General features: G+C 33.2%; 2 protein-coding genes across 2 annotated transcripts in view; both read left to right on the plus strand.

Annotated features, from left to right (window-relative positions):
• The window catches only part of LOC139517536 (arylacetamide deacetylase-like), a 572,982-nt gene that overhangs the window by 385,880 nt on the left and 168,679 nt on the right, over positions 1–18,423 (plus strand). The window lies entirely within an intron of this gene.
• On the plus strand, positions 1,786–16,589 carry LOC139517531 (1-deoxyxylulose-5-phosphate synthase YajO-like). Its single transcript, XM_071308722.1, has 8 exons — positions 1,786–2,018; positions 3,345–3,490; positions 4,937–5,087; positions 9,854–10,027; positions 10,525–10,622; positions 11,570–11,751; positions 12,292–12,431; positions 16,202–16,589. Exons 1-8 carry the CDS (start codon positions 1,899–1,901, stop codon positions 16,322–16,324), a joined length of 1,134 nt encoding a protein of 377 aa, XP_071164823.1. The 5' UTR covers positions 1,786–1,898; the 3' UTR covers positions 16,325–16,589.

Raw genomic sequence — 18,423 nt, forward strand, 5'->3', positions numbered from 1 at the left:
ATTGTATGGAATCTCAAGTATTGTTTACATTATATGAAATCGCATACATTATTTACATTGTACGGAATCTCAAAAATTGTTTATATTGTACGAAATCTCATGTATTTTTTATTTTATACGAAATCTCAAGTATTGTTTATATTGTACGGAATCTCAAGTATAGTTTATATTGTATGGAAACTCAAGTATTGTTTATATTGTATGGAATTTCAAGTATTGTTTATATTGTACGGAATTTCAAGTATTGATTATATTGTACGAAATCTCAAGTATTGAGTATATTGTAAGAAATTTCATGTAATCTCATGTTTTGTTTATATTGTATGGAATATCATGTATTGTAGATATTGTACGAGTTCTCAAGTATTGTTTATGTTGTATGGAATCTCAAGTATTGTTTACATTGTATGGGATCTTAAGTATTGTTAACATTGTATGGAATCTCAAGTATTGTTTCTATAGCATTTTATATATAAAAAACAGAAGAAGATATGATATGATTGCTAATGAGATAACTGTACACCATAGAGACCAAATGAAATTGAACATTAATCAGTCAAACATTTTCTCCCTGTAAGTCCGATACTTTTAGTGTTTCAATGTGTGAAATGAACGTAACATTTTTTCCTGTAGTTCTTCAAACTCAATTTATTAAGCAGATTGGCACTGATGATTTGTAACGTGTAAGTGTTTTTCCGGATCTGTCAGTTGTTCTCTTAATGTGTTTGGTTCCCTGTAGGGAATTTAAGAGTGTTACGAGCGGGTCTTTTTTTATCATCTTTTAAATCAGCATTTATTTTCGTATTGGAATACTGTTTGAATTTATAAAGTTGAAATGGTGTCTAGAAATTTGATTACATTTTGCGCTAGAAAATATTTATAGACAATATTTTTAGTTTGATTGCTGTCAGTTTGAGTATATTTTCTGAAGTGCCATGTTAAAAGACTTAATATTAGCTCCTTCCGGCATAGACGGCAACATACCCTCACTCCAAAATTTCAGCCCTTCTAACCGGTCGATCTACATTATAGAACCTCCCTATCGAATATGTATATAGTAGTAACCCAAATAATGCAATTGGATCTTCATTATTCATATATCCAAGTTTCGTTGTTGTTAGTATCTGAATATTGGAAACTTGGAGACGATTTCAATATAATTTGCATCAATTACTCTCTTTTTAAATAAATTGGTCGAATTAAACAAACAACAATATCTTCATCCTCGCCTGAGGTGCCGGTACCTGAGACAAATTCGATTTTGTCGAAGTGTATTCTGATATATGTCAGATTCAATGTGAGCAGATATTTTTAATCTAGTAGTACATTCCTTTGCTCAAAAGAATTATAATATTGACAAATAATTTGTAAAACCAATTTAACACTTGCATGTTACACAAGTTCGTAGTTTACCATCTTTAGGGATGTCTAGCTGGTTTTAAACAATTTGATATACATATAATATATCATCCCTAGCCAGGGGTTACGCTCAAGCCTGGAGAGGGGGGACTGTGTCATAATCCTTGGCTAGCGAAAATGTGTACAATTTGACTGTACAGTGTTATTTATATGTTGAATATTTTGTTAGAATATATTGATTTTTTCATACACGAGTGTTTTCCTTTAAACCATACCAAGAAGGGTTTTTCTTTCAAATTGCTTTTTATAATAACCCTATGCAGCTTTTAACCAGGTTAAGGAGAAATCTTTTTTTTTAATCGATGCAAATATCCGAACATTGACTTTTGTTTTCCTGTGTCCTTTGTAAGGGAGGTAACTCAAATATTTCGTTATCATATAAACAAAGATCGGGGTAGGTTATTTTTAAGAACGTCCAACGATCAACATTTTAGAAGCTATATACAGATTACAAAAGTTTCTGTACGAGTAGAGGTGAAATGGGGACCACTAAAGAAAGCTGTGTAGAATACACTCATGTTGGAAAATCAGGGCTTAAAGTTTCCAATGTTTGTCTTGGAACTATGACTTTTGGTAAAAACGATGACCACCCAATAGCTGTAAGTAGCCAACTGTAAAAGCAAATATACAAATACTGATGACAGGGCACGAGGGCTGTGGTGACCAAGAATCGGGAATATATTGGCCACACAATACAAAATTGCTTCGGGCATGATTTTCTCTTCATAATAACTAGTAGATAAGGGTTTTCCATGCCCAAAAGTCAGCTCTTCAAGTAGCACATACTAGGAGTATGCTTGCACGTCGTATGGCTATATATACTCTAAGCAGGGCATACTTTATGCGTGTGTCTTATTTACCAAAATAATGGAATATGACTACCTTCTTCAACAGTAACGCTTTATTTTGTTACATTATTTACGTAAATTGTAAGAAAATAATCGACCTACTTTTCGTCAGAATACTACTTATTAAAGGTAACCTTTTAGAACATTATCTCTAGGCCAATATACCGTTTTCATTAAGTATTGAAGGTATATACAAGTCATAGTTCTTCTGGAATTTTAACTTAAATCTAAACAAGGATCATGACTCTTTATCATGATCATGTTTATACTCTTTATCATGATCATGTTTATCAAAAGCGTTATTGCAAGTTGTCATCCTTCAAAACTCAAAACAAAACAATATGTAAAACGTTAAAAACAGTTTAAAGTATTGTCATTCCACGTTGACTTTTGTTCAAGTTTACAATTGATAGTGTGTTGACCTTTGATATTATTACTAGTAATTGTATCGGCTGTTGACTTGTTGTGTAAAATGAAACAAGAAGCACATATGATTCCAGTAACAATCCATTTGTGAAAAGATTTATTAATATACAGCGTTTACGTACAGTAGCCATAAATAACGAAAACAATAGTTCCTTCACTGCAATATGAGATTTCCCCAGATTCCGTCGACACATTAAAAAAAAATATATATGATATTACCAATGTAAAGGAATAACTAATCAAAAGAATTCAAATAAAATAATATTCATCTCGTGGACAAATAACATGCTTATTAATTCATCCGCTTCGTGCATTCACGAGTTATTGTTTTCTTATGCCACCCGTTGTATACTTTAAAAAAAATCGAGTTCTTGAGTTAGAGTATTCAGAACATACAAGTAACGAAATAATCATTCGCTCTGATTTTTTATGACATTATATGAAAACTGCAAGACTCGGAGGTTGAAAACAATATCGTAAATTTCTTTTTCTTTCTCTCTTTTCAAATTCGCTGCTTATGTAAGCTTTCTTTGTTTATCAATTTGACACAAAATTAAAAAAAACATTTTTACCTGCTTCAGAAATAATAAGTAAAAAATAACTCAATTATGAGAATGACTTATATAAATTAAGATGTTGTGAACATTTTAGGTGTTCAGCTGTCCAACCCAAGCAGATGAGGAAAAGTCTCACAAATTGTTGGACCGCTATGTGGAACTTGGGGGAAATTTTTTGGACACTGCTAATGTGTATTGTTTAGGCCAGTCAGAACAAATAATTGGAACATGGTTAAAGAAGTAAGTCCTATCATTGCAATTTGTAGTTTGTTAAATTTTGCGCGCTAGAAATAACTTTAATGCTTTTATTTTATTGTAAACGACGAAGTTTTTCTGTTTGTTATATATTTTAAACTTGGAATTAGCCAAATTACCCAGAATTGACTACAAGCGGATTTTTCGCAATTTCCAATAATTACGATAACCAGCAATGTGTTTTCATCTGTTAAATTTTGTGAACTTCAGAACAAAGATTATTTTTTAAAGAAGTATACTGTTAAACATGAAGATGATTTCATTATATAAAGATAAGGAGCTTTGGTATTATTAATGTTTATCTTAAATTCTGTACATGAATACATTTCTATTAATAAAAGAGGGGCAAAAGATACCAGAGGAACAGTCAAACTCATAAATCGAAAATAAACTGACAACAACATTTCTAAAAATGAAAAAGACAAACATACAAATAAAAGTACACAAAAAATAACATAGAAAACTAAAGACTGGGCAACACGAACCCCACCAAAAACTGGGGGTGATTTCAGGTGCACCGGAAGGGTAATCAGAGATCCTGCTCCACATGTGGCACCCGTTTTTCGAGACGTCGCGATCGGGTGTTTTTAAGCTCGGGATTACGGGATTGGACAGGATCCGGGAATCCTTTTTTTTTTTATTTCGGGATGTTGGGATTTGAATTTCTATCAATTCGGGACCTCGCCGGATTTCATGTTTTTAAGCCCTGGATTTCGGGATCAGGACCCCTCCAACCACCTCTACTAAGTTCAAAAGTCTGGAAAAAATTAGGAGAAAAAACCGACAACAATATCCGAATATTTCATACAAATAAAATGTCCAATACATTTGAATGAACTAAATTCAAACTTAATACATATTTACAATTAAAGCTTTGCATAAGGGACTAATATCTTAAAATAGAAAATATTAGTCACCGTCGTGGGTCAGTGGTGAAAACAACATAAAACAGACTAAAAACCCATTTTGAAAAGGACTTGATCTAATCGCCACTTAGCATAACAAAATTAACAGAGACAAGAGAAACATATTACAGAGTTAAGAGTACTCGCATAATGCATATATTTATAGATTATCGTTTGTCATCTCAACGAGATAAATTTTCTCGCTTGCGCCAGTGCATTAAAAGTTAGCAATCGAGTTGAAATAACCAATAATTAACTGTTTATCGCTATTTTACCAATGACGACGTTGTTAATTTCATTGACAACGGCACGTGTACCCTTAGTTTCTAGTGATAATTTTGTATATCACTTTACTTTGCTGAGAAAGAAAATTATCAGTTAGTAAGATCAAAGGAAACTTTCGTGAAAATAGTGATTTCGGAATATTTACCAAACCCCAGTTCCAAATAGCAAAATATCATGATTTCGCAGACAAAAATATGGATCAGTACAGCTCTAACGAACGATATTATTTTATTTCTTTCAGACAGAAAAGAGACAACATAGTTGTGGCTTCAAAAGTTCGGTTTCAAACGGGAATGGAACCTAACAGTGTTGGTCTTAGCAGACGACATATTATCAAGAGCTGTGAGGACAGTCTAGAACGACTTCAGACAGATTATATTGACCTTTATCAGGTGCTGTGCTTACATTTGAAATAGTTCACAGCAAAACAAATTTGCATTGTTGTATAATTATTTATTCACCAAATTTGCTGATATGTCATAGAATGAAATTCAAAACAGTGTGGCTGTGGCCATTGATTGACACATTAAATTAAACCATTGACTGGGACAATTTAGGTGAACATTTGTATGTATAACGACCACTGCTCAATACAAATGTATGTACTTTTTAAAGACACTTAAACTATTGGGGTCACCAAAGGTTCTCAACACCTCAAAAAAGTAATTCGAAAAAATTAATCAGAAATAACACGATGTTTTGATTTATATCAATATATAAATCAAAACTTAAAGGTTATTCCTGATTATTTTTTCGAATTATTTTATAATTAAAGGCGTTAAGAAACCTTTGGTGACCCCACAGTTTAAATGTCTATCGTAGGTACGTCGTGAACAGTGGTCGTTACAGACAAACGTTCACGTAAATTGTCCCAGTCAATGGATGAATTAAATGTGTCAATCAATGGCCACAGCCACACTGTTTTGAATTTCATTCTAATTTTTTATTTCATCTTATAAAAAAGAAGATGTGGTATGATTGCGAATGAGACCACTCTTCACAAGAGACCAAATAACAGAAATTAACAACAATAGGTCACCGTACGGCCTTCAACAATGAGCAAAGCCCATATCGCATAGTCAGCTTTAAAAGGCCCCGAAATGACAAATGTAAAACAATGCAAACGAGAATACTAACGGCCTCATTTATGTATAAAAAAAATAACGAAAAACAAATATGTTACACATCAACAAACGACGACCAATGAATTACCGTCTCCTGACTTGGGACAGGCAAATACATACATAATGTGTCGGGGGTTAAACATGTAAGCGGGACCCCCATCCTTAAACATGGGATAGTGGTGTAACAGTAGACTAGCAACAATTTGGAGAAATAGTTTGCGTTATCCCACACTGTATATTTACGATATATTTTGCGTCTACGTGTGTCTGTGTGTGTTTTTTGTTTCTTTTTGTTTTGTTGTCTTGCGTTTCTTCAATTTTTCAAACATTGCTTATATATGTCTGTGTTTCTTTCTTACATGTGACGTCATGGTAAATGGTTGTTTGATTTTATAGTGATTTAAAAAAACGTTGACTGCTTGCCGTACACCCATTATTGACATTTTTTCCTATTATCACTGGGGTAAAGCTGGTGACCGTAACTGCATTCACGGTCATTCCAAGATGTCGGATGAAAAAATAGGTCAGTATCTGTATTGTCTGTTACAGTGTTTCTATATCATTTTCTTTACAAAGGAGACGTTGATACGATGTAAATTTATAAAAGATTCACACGGAAATCACAAATTACTTCCGAGAAATGTGCATGAAAAAGGAAATTCGATTTAAAAAAATCGCTAAGATGACCGTAAATCACAATCGAGATGACCGTAACAGAATCAGCAATTCATAACAAGGGTGACCGTAATTGGTTAAAAGATGATCGTAATTTCTTAATGATGATCGTAACTTTTAATGGATGATCGTCAATTCTAAGAAATATTCGTATTTGTATAACTACTTTTTTTGTATTAAATGATTAATGGTGTTGATATAAAACGTATTTATATGAGAGTATTATCCTATAGGTAGGAAAAAATAAGACGTGCTTTAAATACAAAGTTCACCATATACATTTTTTTTTTACGGTAGAGGGTATAATTTTTAAAATGAACATACAACAAGACATGCACATAAAAAAGTGGGGAAAACATGCAACAAAAGCGCGATTAAATGACACCTTACAAGTAATAAAAAAAAAGTGTGCTGCACAGCCTTCAACTAAAAGCAAAAAGATCTTTTTTTATTTCTGGAATTCCTTGTAATGACATATAATAAATGCACTTTTTTTTAAATGCCAATGGATGTACACCCTTTGATATTATATCGTCTTTGATTTGCCTTCTATTTTGTCTTGCAAGTAAAATAACAGAACCTGTTTTTAAAATACTACGACCAAACTAGTGAAGGCGATCGCGAGCTCCAGCAAAATAGATCCTTAAAATAGTCTTGTGCGTATAGCGTATCACAAGAGGCAGGGGCGGATTTAAAAAAAGGGGGGTCCAAACACAGGGTAAAGGGGGTTCAAACTATGTGTCCCCATTCAAATGCACTGATCGGTAAATAAAAAGGGGGTTCCAACACCCGGACCCCCCTTTGGATCCACCACTGAGGGGAACCTTGTCAATTTGTATATACAGCAATGATATTCATATATAAAGACAAACTAAGATTTTAATCTGCTTCCTCTGGAACCATACACACAGGCTCGATTACCGGATATTCATATGTTTGATTAGTGTTTTTTATGCTCCATTCATGGGCTTTATGTTTTCTGGTCTGTGTGTCCGTTCGTCTTCTCGTTCGTCCGTCTGTCCCACCGCAGGTTAAAGTTTTTGGTCGAGGAGGTTTTTGATGACGTTGAAGTCCAATCAACTTGAAACTTAGTACACATGTTTTCTATGATATGATCTTTCTAATCATAATGCCAAATTACATTTTTTTTCTATTTTAACGGTCCATAGAAAATTATAGTGTAGATGAGGCATGTACTAGAGACACCACAGAGGGACACATTCTTGTTTCTTCAACTTTTCGTCGTATGTCTGTCAATTTGTATTAAAATTTTAAAGTCGTTATCAATAAATAATTCATTGTTTACGAGAAATTTGCAATTTACTATCATTGTCATGAACTCAAAATACGGCAAATAAATTGAGGAAACATGTTTATATCCGTTAACTAAGCCCCTATTGAGACAAACACAACAAAAAGCTATGAATACAAATACGGATATTCTTAAAATTGAGGGTCATCATTTAAAAGTTACGATCATCCTTTATGAATTACAGTAATTCTTTACAAATTACAGTCATCTTTTACAAGTTACGGTCATCTGTTTACCAATCACGGTCATCCTTGTTTTATGTTATGGTCATCTTGAAAATATTTTGATAATGATTTACGGACATCTTAGCGATTTTTTCAAATTGAATTTCGCGTTTCCTGAACATTTTTCGGTAGCAATTTGTGATTTCTGTGTGAATCTTTTGTAAATTTACATCGTATCAATATATACTTTGTGAAGAAAATAATATAGAAACACTGTAACAGACATTACAGATACTGACCTAATTTTTCATCCGACATCTTGGGATGACCGTGAATGCAGTTACGGTCATCAGCTTTACCCCAGTGATTATGTCTGTTTGTTTTGTTCACACATCGTTGTCAATATAATAGAACTTAATATAGTAGAACTTTATACGACTGTCATACAAGCGAGAGGTTTAGCTTGCTATAAAATCAGGTTTAATCCACTATTTTCTGCTTAGGAAAATGCCTGTACCAAGTAAGGAATATGACAGTTGTTTTCCATTCGTTTCATCTGTTTGAGATTTTGATTTTTTGCCAATTGATTAGAGACTTTCCGTTTTGAAAATAGAATTTTCCTCGGAGTACAGTATTTTTGTGATTTTACTTTTTGCAATTATTTGTGTCACTCTTTTTTTATATATTATTGTTAAAGGGGTACTAGCTGTCAAATTCATGTTCATATATTCTAATCAAATTCTCATATTTGATTTATAACAATATTAAACATTTATCCCAACTATTAAAAGCCTGAATAAAACAATAAACAAGGCACAGGTCGGAGCGTATCAAAGTATAAGCCTGGTACCTTTGATAACTAACTAAACCGTTTAAAATTATTAATTCCATTTTAAGTTTGTGAGGATAACAGATATTTCGGCTTAACAAATAGCCGTCGTCAGTTTCAATAATTTTATCAATACTAATTGTTTATGTAAAATAGCTTAATAGTACACCATGATAAAACAAAACTCAATATTCAATAGACATGACTGTGCATACATACATCCTAAAATGAGTGTCAAATAAAACTACTAGTACTTCTTATTAATGCCTTTTTCTCATGTGTGCGTGTGTAATTTATTGACAAAGGGGACTTGCTATCTTTAAAAAAACGCAATATGTGTAAGTGCCTTTCATGAACCTCTTCAGTGATTGTGGTTTTTTTTCCATAAAATTCTTCGTCATTTGGAAAAGTTAGGTGTTGAAAACGTTTATTAAATTTCATTTTTTACATTTTTAGACTCTGGAAGATATTTTTTAAAATTCTAAGTATTTACTCCTAATGCCTTGGTGTTTGTGTCGTCGAGTCGCTTTCTTGTTGAAGGATACCCTATAGCTCATTGAGTGTATATAACACTGGATTGCAATGACCCTCCTATTAATTACCATTTTCATTTTCACAAAGATAGAACATAAGTTTAGCCAATCAATTAGTCTGCATATTTAAGGTTGGAAAATATATTGTTATGTATTAAATGCTTTACTGATTGAACATTGATTTCCAACTGTTAAAGGACTGCTACTGGAACTCTTTAATGATATGTGTTTTAACATGCATACAAGACATCAATGCATATATCAGGACAATATAACAGTGAATAACAAAATCACACTTGCAAACACAATGGTTTACTTTTTACAAACTTTGACTGGGATGGAGACTTGTCTCATTGGCACTGATACCGCATCTTCTTATATTTATATAGTATGCAATTTGTTAAAAATTGTCATTGCCATTTATAATTGAATAAGTTTTAAAGTTAAGCTTACTAGTAAAAATGCATTTAGATACCATGATAATCTAAGACATTTAACTAGGTACCTATCATTCATTGTAGACACATATATGGGATGATGCTACGCCAATTGAAGAGACTATGAGAACTTTGGATGACTTGGTACGGTGTGGAAAAGTTCGTTATATTGGAGCATGCAACTTGGTTGGTTGGCAGATGCAGAAAGTTGTAGATCTAACGAAATATATGGGTCTTACACCACTGATAAGCCTACAGGTATGAAACTGCATTCTTCGTAAGTGGCGAATGTGTTACTTCAAATTCACTGCAAATGTAAGCATGCATATGGTTATTATTTTGTGTGTATGTGTTTTATTACCGTAAAAATAATTGCAAGTCTGCAGTGCTTTTTATGCCTATTCAGGTTTCTTATATTAAAAAAATCGAATTATAGTAATACGGTATAGCGGCTTATTTTCGCGGGTGTAAAATATCGCTATTTTCATTGAATAAGGTAAAAGAAATATTTTGGCGTTTATTATTTTGGCGGATTCAAATTTTTTATCAATACCTTTAAATTTGGCGGAATTAATATAACCCTTAATTTGAATATATGCAGTTAAACGGAGTAATTAATAAATATATTGTAAAATACGAATTTTCTCTTAAAGCTTAGAACGATACATAGTATACTAGTAACCCTTAAATTCAATATATGCATTAAAACGGAGTAATTAATAGATATATTGTGAAATACAAATTTTCTCTTGTAGCAACAATATAATCTTTTGACCCGACATTCAGAATTTGAAGAATTCCAAGTTTGTAAAAATGAAGGATTAGGAGTACTGCCATGGAGTCCTTTAAAAGGGTAATATTGCATATTCGGCAAGATTTTGTCTAAACAATACTCTTAAAGGGGCGAATTTATATAAGTTTTTCTTGTTTCCGAATGCATGTTTTGTTGGTTATTTGTCTTTTGTTTCAAGGAGAGGAAAGAAAAAAAAATCTCTCAGAACACAGGTAATGACAACAGAGAATCATAAAGCACATGGTTTATCTTCATTCATATTAGAATTTGTTCATTTTACTACTTTTACTATTTTTATTCAAATGCACATAAACTGACAATCGTAAAATGTTGTGATTTAATCACTCAAGTGAGGTCTTGGTTTTGGTTTTGCTCATTACTGTGATTTATAATTATTATATTTTATGTCATTTGGTCTCTTATGGAGAGTTGTCTCATTAACAATCATACAACATCTTCTTATTTTTATACACATCCATGTCACGCGTTGTTATAAGCATGATTAACAATCTTAACCCATAACACAATATGTTCTCTATTAATAAAGACAACAAAGTATACCGCTGTTCGAAAGTCATAAATGATTGAGAAAAAAAACAAATCCGGGTTACAAACTAAAACTAAGGAAAACACATCAAGTATAAGAGGAACACAACGAAACAACAGAAATACTAAAGTGCAACAAAAAACCAAACGACAATGCAACACATGTTGTACAGAAACGAACTATAAGATAACAATTGACATTTTCCTGACTTGGTACAGGTAGGTTGAACCTGGTTTTGTGGCTAGCCAAACTCCCGCTTCTATGGCAATTTTAAATATAACACTAAAATGACAACATCACGTGACAGGACTACAATACAAATAAATAAATAAAAAAACTATTCATGACAGAGAAATACACAAATTAACAATACAATAAAACATAATATAGATGTAATCAATGAGATGCACTTGAAATGATATAAGATGAAAATGTGCTAAGTTTTACATAATATTTTTAGTGGTATTCTAACTGGTAAATACAAACGAGGCGAAAAACTTGACCATACAAGTGGACGTATTGCTCATATAGCTAAAGATGAAAGCAAGGCCATGCAATCTGCTCCAGCATGGAGTCAATATGCTAACAATGAATCATACTGGAGTCTTATAAAAACAATGGAAGAAATAGGAGAGGCTCATGGTAATTTTAAGTTTAACAAATACATAATGCTCGTTTCGAATTTATTTAAGATTGCATTGACACTAAAGTGAAGGACAAATGAATACACCGGTGAAAATCAACAATTATATTCCATTCTACTTAAAACTAATTTAAACTATCAATATATTTCAGTAATGACGTGTTAATATTTCCCAAGTTTACTTCATACTATTTCTATAGACAACATTTTAAAAAGACGTGTGTTTCCTGTGTGATACAGTTAGAGGCGGGATAAAAGGGGGGATTTTATGGACCCGATTCCTTTATGGAGCTTTTTATATGAATGATAAATGTATAGATTGTTTTAATGGGGCCCCGTTCAAAATCCTGGATGTGCACCTGATAATAGCAATGATATATGAGTATGCTTTATTAGCTTATAATGAAATAATAGCCTCTGTCTCTTTCGTCGATTATTGATTATAGATAGTTTTATATAAAGACGTTTGTATAAAGACGTTTGTATATGTATCAAAGTGTTATAAAATGACCTCAAATATTTAATAACTTTTACTTTAGGAAAGTCTGTGGCTCAGGTTGCCTTGCGATGGACTCTTCAGAAAGATGTTGTGGCATCTGTAATAATTGGTGCTACATCAATCAAACAACTAGAAGACAATATGGCAGTTGGTAGCGGTTGGAGTTTAACAAGGGAAGAGGTATAACTGACGTCTTTCATTCTTTCAATTCGTGATTTTTTTAATACTTTTGCAATTCAAATGGATAGTGCTGGTATCATAACAATTTGTATCAATATTAAACCGAGGCGCATAGAAATTTTCCAATTCCTTAAAACTAGCCAACGAGCAGGAAAGACGTTTAGTTAAAACAAAATATGCATTATAAGCCTACACCAATAGGCGATTCTTCGATTTTTATGAAATTTGTATGCATTTAGATATCGTTGAACTATATCTGAATATCTAATGGTAGTGTTCATTTCAATGTAAATATTAGCATATGCAAGTAACAATAGCGAAAAAGCTAAAAGGATTTTAGAATTTAAAACTGGTTTTACACCTTAGCGATGTTCGCTGTAGTTTGTCTGTTTGTATCCCAGAATTCGGAGGTGTCGAGGTGGTTAGTGTGGACGGTTATAATGTTCAGTATTTTTACTTACATACAGTACTGGTGGAATTACTGCAAACACCGCCAATGTCCTCAGCCGAGGCCATCCGTCATCATGTGTTTCGACCCCTAGCGCGGTACACTCTCAGGATGGGGGTCCACAGTGGTGATCAATCACTGCGCATTTGTGGTGGGTTTCCAGCTACTACTATCTCTTCATCCATATCCAGCAAGATGCTTTCTCTGCTGCTTGGCCCAGTTTCTTGATTGCTGCTCTTCTATTCTGGCCAGTCACTCCAACTGCAGAAAACATTCTCCACACTGACTGTGTAGGGAAGCCTCTGCAGCCAACCTCAACAGGAAAGTTCCATGTCTGCCATCCTCTATCTCTGCACTCTGCCAACAGTCCATCATATTTTGCCCTCTTTCTTTCATTTGCTTCGCCACATCTCTCCTCCTAGGGAACTGTCAACTCTATGATTACTACCTTTTTACTGCTTGTAGACCAAAGTACCATGTCTGGTCTTAGGTTAGTTGGTACAATATCAGGAAATTGCATCTTCTTTCCTAGATCAACTTCTAATTGCCAATCCTTCGCCTGATTAAGCATTCCTGATATGTTCTTTTTACTTTTCTGGCCTACTTCACCCTCCTTCACAAACTGGATCTTGATAGGTTTGTCTCTAATGTTTTTTGCATCTTTCCTCTGTTTCTCTATCACTTCAGCAAGTTCCCGGAGTACTTGGTTTTGTCGCCATATATATCTCCCCTGTGTAAGAGCGATATTGCACCCTGAAAGAACATGTTGTAGAGTTCCTCTGTTTCCGCACAAGGGACAGTCTGGTGTTTCTGAAAGTTTCCACCTGTGCAGATTTGAAGGTGTTGGTAACACATCATACACTGATGTAACACATCATACACTGATCTCAGAAGGAACTGCAGTTGGTATTGCGGATATCGCCATATATCTGACCATGTAAGGGATCGTTGTTCCAAATCCCATCTCGACCAAGCACCTTGGCTCCCTAATTCTACTGTCTTTGCTTGTCTGTTTTCTTCTTCTCTAGATTTTATCTCTCTTTGGACAAGACTTCGTCTTTCTTGGGTATTAGCGTTCTTCCAGTAGCAACTTTTTGATGTACCAAGGCCCTGTCGTCCTACTGCCACTGTTCCAACAATATCTTTATGCCTCAATCTACTCTCTGCCTCTGAAACTGCTTTTGATGCTGACCATTTTCGTCCTGTTCTTACTTGGACACCTGCTGTTCTTACTTTGTCATCTCTAGATTCTTTCAGTGTCATCACAAGGCGACTTTTGCTAACTTTGAATTCTTCCACTAGAGATGTAAATGGTAGCTGCAACTTTGCGGTCCTGCTGTACAGTCCTACAGTTGTAAAACTTGGAGGGACACCTAACCATTTCCTAAGATGTCTGTTGATGGTTCTTTCAAGCTTCTCAACTGTTGTCAATGTTATTTCATACAGCATAAGTGGCCATGATATCCTTGGCAGGAGTCCATGTTGGTATATCCTGCCTTTAATTTCCCTGGTAGACCTGTCTTGTCGATGTTCCTCATTCCCTCTGAAACCTGTTGTTCAATTCTCTTGATATTGTTTTCAGTTATTAAGTTATTCCTGTTATCCATGTGCTAGTTATATTGTGTCAGTCGACGTTAACTAACAACTGTATGGTTGGTGTGGTCGGTTGTAATGTTCAGTATTTTTAGTTATTCCTGTTATCCATGTGCTAGTTATATTGTGTCAGTCGACGATAACTAACAACTGTATGGTTGGTGTGGTCGGTTGTAATGTTCAGTATTTTTAGTTATTCCTGTTATCCATGTGCTAGTTATATTGTGTTAGTCGACGATAACTAACAACTGTATGCTGGATATCATGTTTAACCTTTTTTTTATGTTTGTTCTCGATGTTCCATTTTGTGGCTTGATTGGGTTACTGTAGGTAGATTCTATAATTCTTTTTCCTATAAACATTATTTTTAACCGGATTTTTGTGACAAAAATGTCGGTTATTGATTTGGGGATGTACGGCGGGCGGCCGGGCGGGCGGGCGTTCGGCAATCAAATGTTGTCCGTGCATTAACTCGTGAACAGTTCAACTAAAGCTTTTAAAATTTTAATATGTTGTTACTGACAACTAAATGAAGGTCAAGTTCAATAATGGCCATTTTGACTTTTACCGTTCAGGAGTTATGGTTCTTGAAAGATTGAAAAATGGAGTTTCCAGTCGTGTCCGTGTATTTACGCATGAACTGTTCTACCAAAGCTTCCCACATTTTAATATGTTGTTACCGATGACAAAATGGAGGTCAATTTCAATAATGACGATTTTGACTTTTACGGTTCAGGAGTTATGGTTCTTGAAAGATTGAAAAATGGAGTTTCAAGTCGTGTCCGTGCATTTACGCATGAACTGTTCTACCAAAGCTTCCCAAATTTTAATATATTGTTACTGATGACAAAATGGAGGTCAAGATCAATATTGACGATTTTAACTTTTACTGTTCAGGAGTTATGGTTCTTGAAAGATTGAAAAATGGTGTTTCCAGTCGTGTCCATGCATTTTCTCATAAACCATTCAACCAAAGCTTTTGAAATTTTTATATGTTGTTACTGATGACATAATAGAGGTCAAGTTCAATAATGACGATTTTGACTTTTACCGTTCAGGAGTTATGGTTCTTGAAAGATCGTTAAATGGTGTTTCCATTCACGTTGTTGCATTTAAGAATTGAATGCTTCTTTTTGTAAATTTATTGGGGTGTAAAAGCGTTGACCGAAGTACATTTTGTATGAAGCGCGGAAGCGCTTCATTCTAAAAATGTACGCACGGTCAACGCTTTTACAACCCTATAAAGTTACAAAAGGAAGCATTCAATACTTATAATTACATTTTTTTAGCTATGATCAAGAAAAAAACGAATTTTATATTGTTTTTATTTAATTCACCTGTGCACTTTATTGTGGGACCACGTGTTATCATGAATGAAAAGTTTTATTGAGTGACACAATTGCTTACGGAATAACACGTGATGTGCTGTTAGCTAATCAGAATAAAGTATTATAATGAAACATACATCTAATGTAATTATTTACTAATGAACCATTCAATCTAAGCTTTTCAAATTTTAATATGTTGATACTGACTACAAAATGGAGGTCAAATTTGATATTGACGATTTCCACTTTCAGCATTCATCAGTTATGGTTCTTGTGATATTGCCAGGACACAAATAAATGTTAATAAATCCGGTTTGCTGTCGTTGTGACAGCCTCTTGTTATTTATTTAAATGCATATATTTTGTCCAATAATCTCATTATAATTTTGTTTTCATTGCAGATGGAAAAATTAGACCAGGTTTCTATCCCAGATATTCCTTACCCATATGAAATGTCATGGAGATCTAATGCTGCACGGGTCAACAGATACAATCCCAGACCATTTGTAGCAAATGTGTATTGACATACCGGACTTTAGAACCTGACATGCAAAGTGCGTCTAGGAAAAAAATATATATAGAATATAGAAATTAGAATGTGAAGGCATTTAAGAACAGAGAGAAAATTATATATTTTTTTAACTATAGCATTTTTGTTAGTATCTCGAATTATAACACTAATTATTTCAGTATTAACAATATAAAACGAATACCAGCTTACAATATATAATGTAACAATGTGTGATATATATTTATGTCAATAAATTCTAAGATGATTTGTTATTTTCATTATGTGTTAACCATTGGATCATACAGATTCTATGAAAAGAGATACCATTTATTACGAGTTGTTTTGGACCAAATGAATGATATAACCAGAGTCATGGTATAGCCATGGCACCAATGAGTCCTTTCTTTTATTTATTCTGTTCGTTCAGAAAGTGAAGGCAACAGTTGTATACCAATGTTCAATGTTCATAAATCTATTTTGAAGCGTAAACAAAACCTGATCAAAAATAAAAACCAACGGAAAGAAAACTGAAAAACTGAACTACTACATAAACAAACGCAAATATAAATAAAACGGCTATATTTCTGACATGGTGCAACATTTTAAAAACAAAGGGGGATTGGACCTGATTTTATGGCTAAATAAACCCCTCGTTTATATGGCAAGGTAAAACATACCGCTAAAATGACAACACTACGTGACAGGAATACGGAACAAATAAACGCAAGACCATTAGGGATAGGGAAATACAGAAATAAGTTATACAAAAGTACATTACATCATGTATAAAGTAAAATAACAAAAAATACTGAACTCCGAGGAAGATTTAATCGGAAAGTCCCTAATCACATGGCAAACTCAAATAATAAAACACACCAAACGAATGGACAACAACTGTCATATTCCTGACTTGGTACAGGCATTTTCAAATGTAGAAATGGTGGATTGAACCTGGTTTTATAGCGCTAAACCTCGTTTAATTTTATCGAAGTTTAATTTCTAAAAATAAAATATAGAATTCGGATTGGGTTTGTAATGTTATCAATTTATGTATTTTGTAACCATTACAATGATATAAATATATAATTGTGTATGTAATGGTGTAATTGTTTGTATTTTTTAACCATGTCTGTTTTTCTTCTAAATAGAAACTGTGTAAAGACAGATAAATTATGTGCATATAGTTGCGTTAAACTGAAATCATATAAATGAACTATCTGACTAATTCTTTAAACTTTTGAATACATAAAAATAAGTTAAAAAAAAAAAGAATTCAAACCACAAACGATAATTCATAACAAAATATTTAACTAGACTTTCAAAAGAAACACCATAGCTAAATACATGTATAACGTATAAATACCAAGACACGTCTAATTTCAATGTGAATTCAAACACGGCAAAACAGTCATTTTCGGATGGTTGTATGGTTGCAAATGAGACAACTGTCCAACAAAGTTCAAATGAAGTGGATGTAAGCAATTATAGGCAACCATGCGGCCTCCAACAATTATTTGAAAATTGAAAAATCTATAAATGCTCAGGCATGAAAAATATATAAATAATTAAATTGGGAATAATAACGGACTAATTTACAACAAAACAATATACCAAAAAAAAAAAAAAAAAATATTACAGACCAAGAACCAACAACAACCACTGAACGAAATTTAGGTTCTTGCCCTACTATTACTACTAGTATAAAATTAGTGAACATGTTTTCATCGTAATTATTATTTCCTAGATTGCATTCTGTTTTGTCATAGAATAATTATAATATATCTATTTCACTTGCTTGATGATTTGCCACGTTAATACCTGTAAGATCATGAAGATAAAATAAATAATAAAAAAAAATAAAAACCACACACACACCAAATTAATTAATAGTATGTTAACATGGACTCAAGTGCACCAGGAAGGTGTATTTTGACCATTGAAAAATCAAAAGGCCTAATGCCTTATTAAGACATCTCTACAAAACTCCAAACGAAGAAAACACACAAAGATTTGTATAAGTTTCTTTTATATTTGTATACAAATAACACAGTGGCATTTTCATTTCTATTATCCAAATTATTTTGTTGTTAGTATCAAATTGTTGGAAGTTTG

The sequence above is a fragment of the Mytilus edulis genome, chromosome 3 (assembly GCF_963676685.1).
Source record: "Mytilus edulis chromosome 3, xbMytEdul2.2, whole genome shotgun sequence".
Lineage (NCBI taxonomy): Eukaryota > Metazoa > Mollusca > Bivalvia > Mytilida > Mytilidae > Mytilus > Mytilus edulis.

Excerpts from the sequence above, each read along its gene's own strand:
- LOC139517531 (XM_071308722.1), top strand. The coding sequence starts at position 1,899 with ATGGGGACCACTAAAGAAAGCTGTGTAGAATACACTCATGTTGGAAAA. Across the intron at positions 10,028-10,524 it reads CACCACTGATAAGCCTACAG|CAACAATATAATCTTTTGAC; the intron begins GTATGAAACTGC and ends TTTCTCTTGTAG. Across the intron at positions 11,752-12,291 it reads AGAAATAGGAGAGGCTCATG|GAAAGTCTGTGGCTCAGGTT; the intron begins GTAATTTTAAGT and ends CTTTTACTTTAG.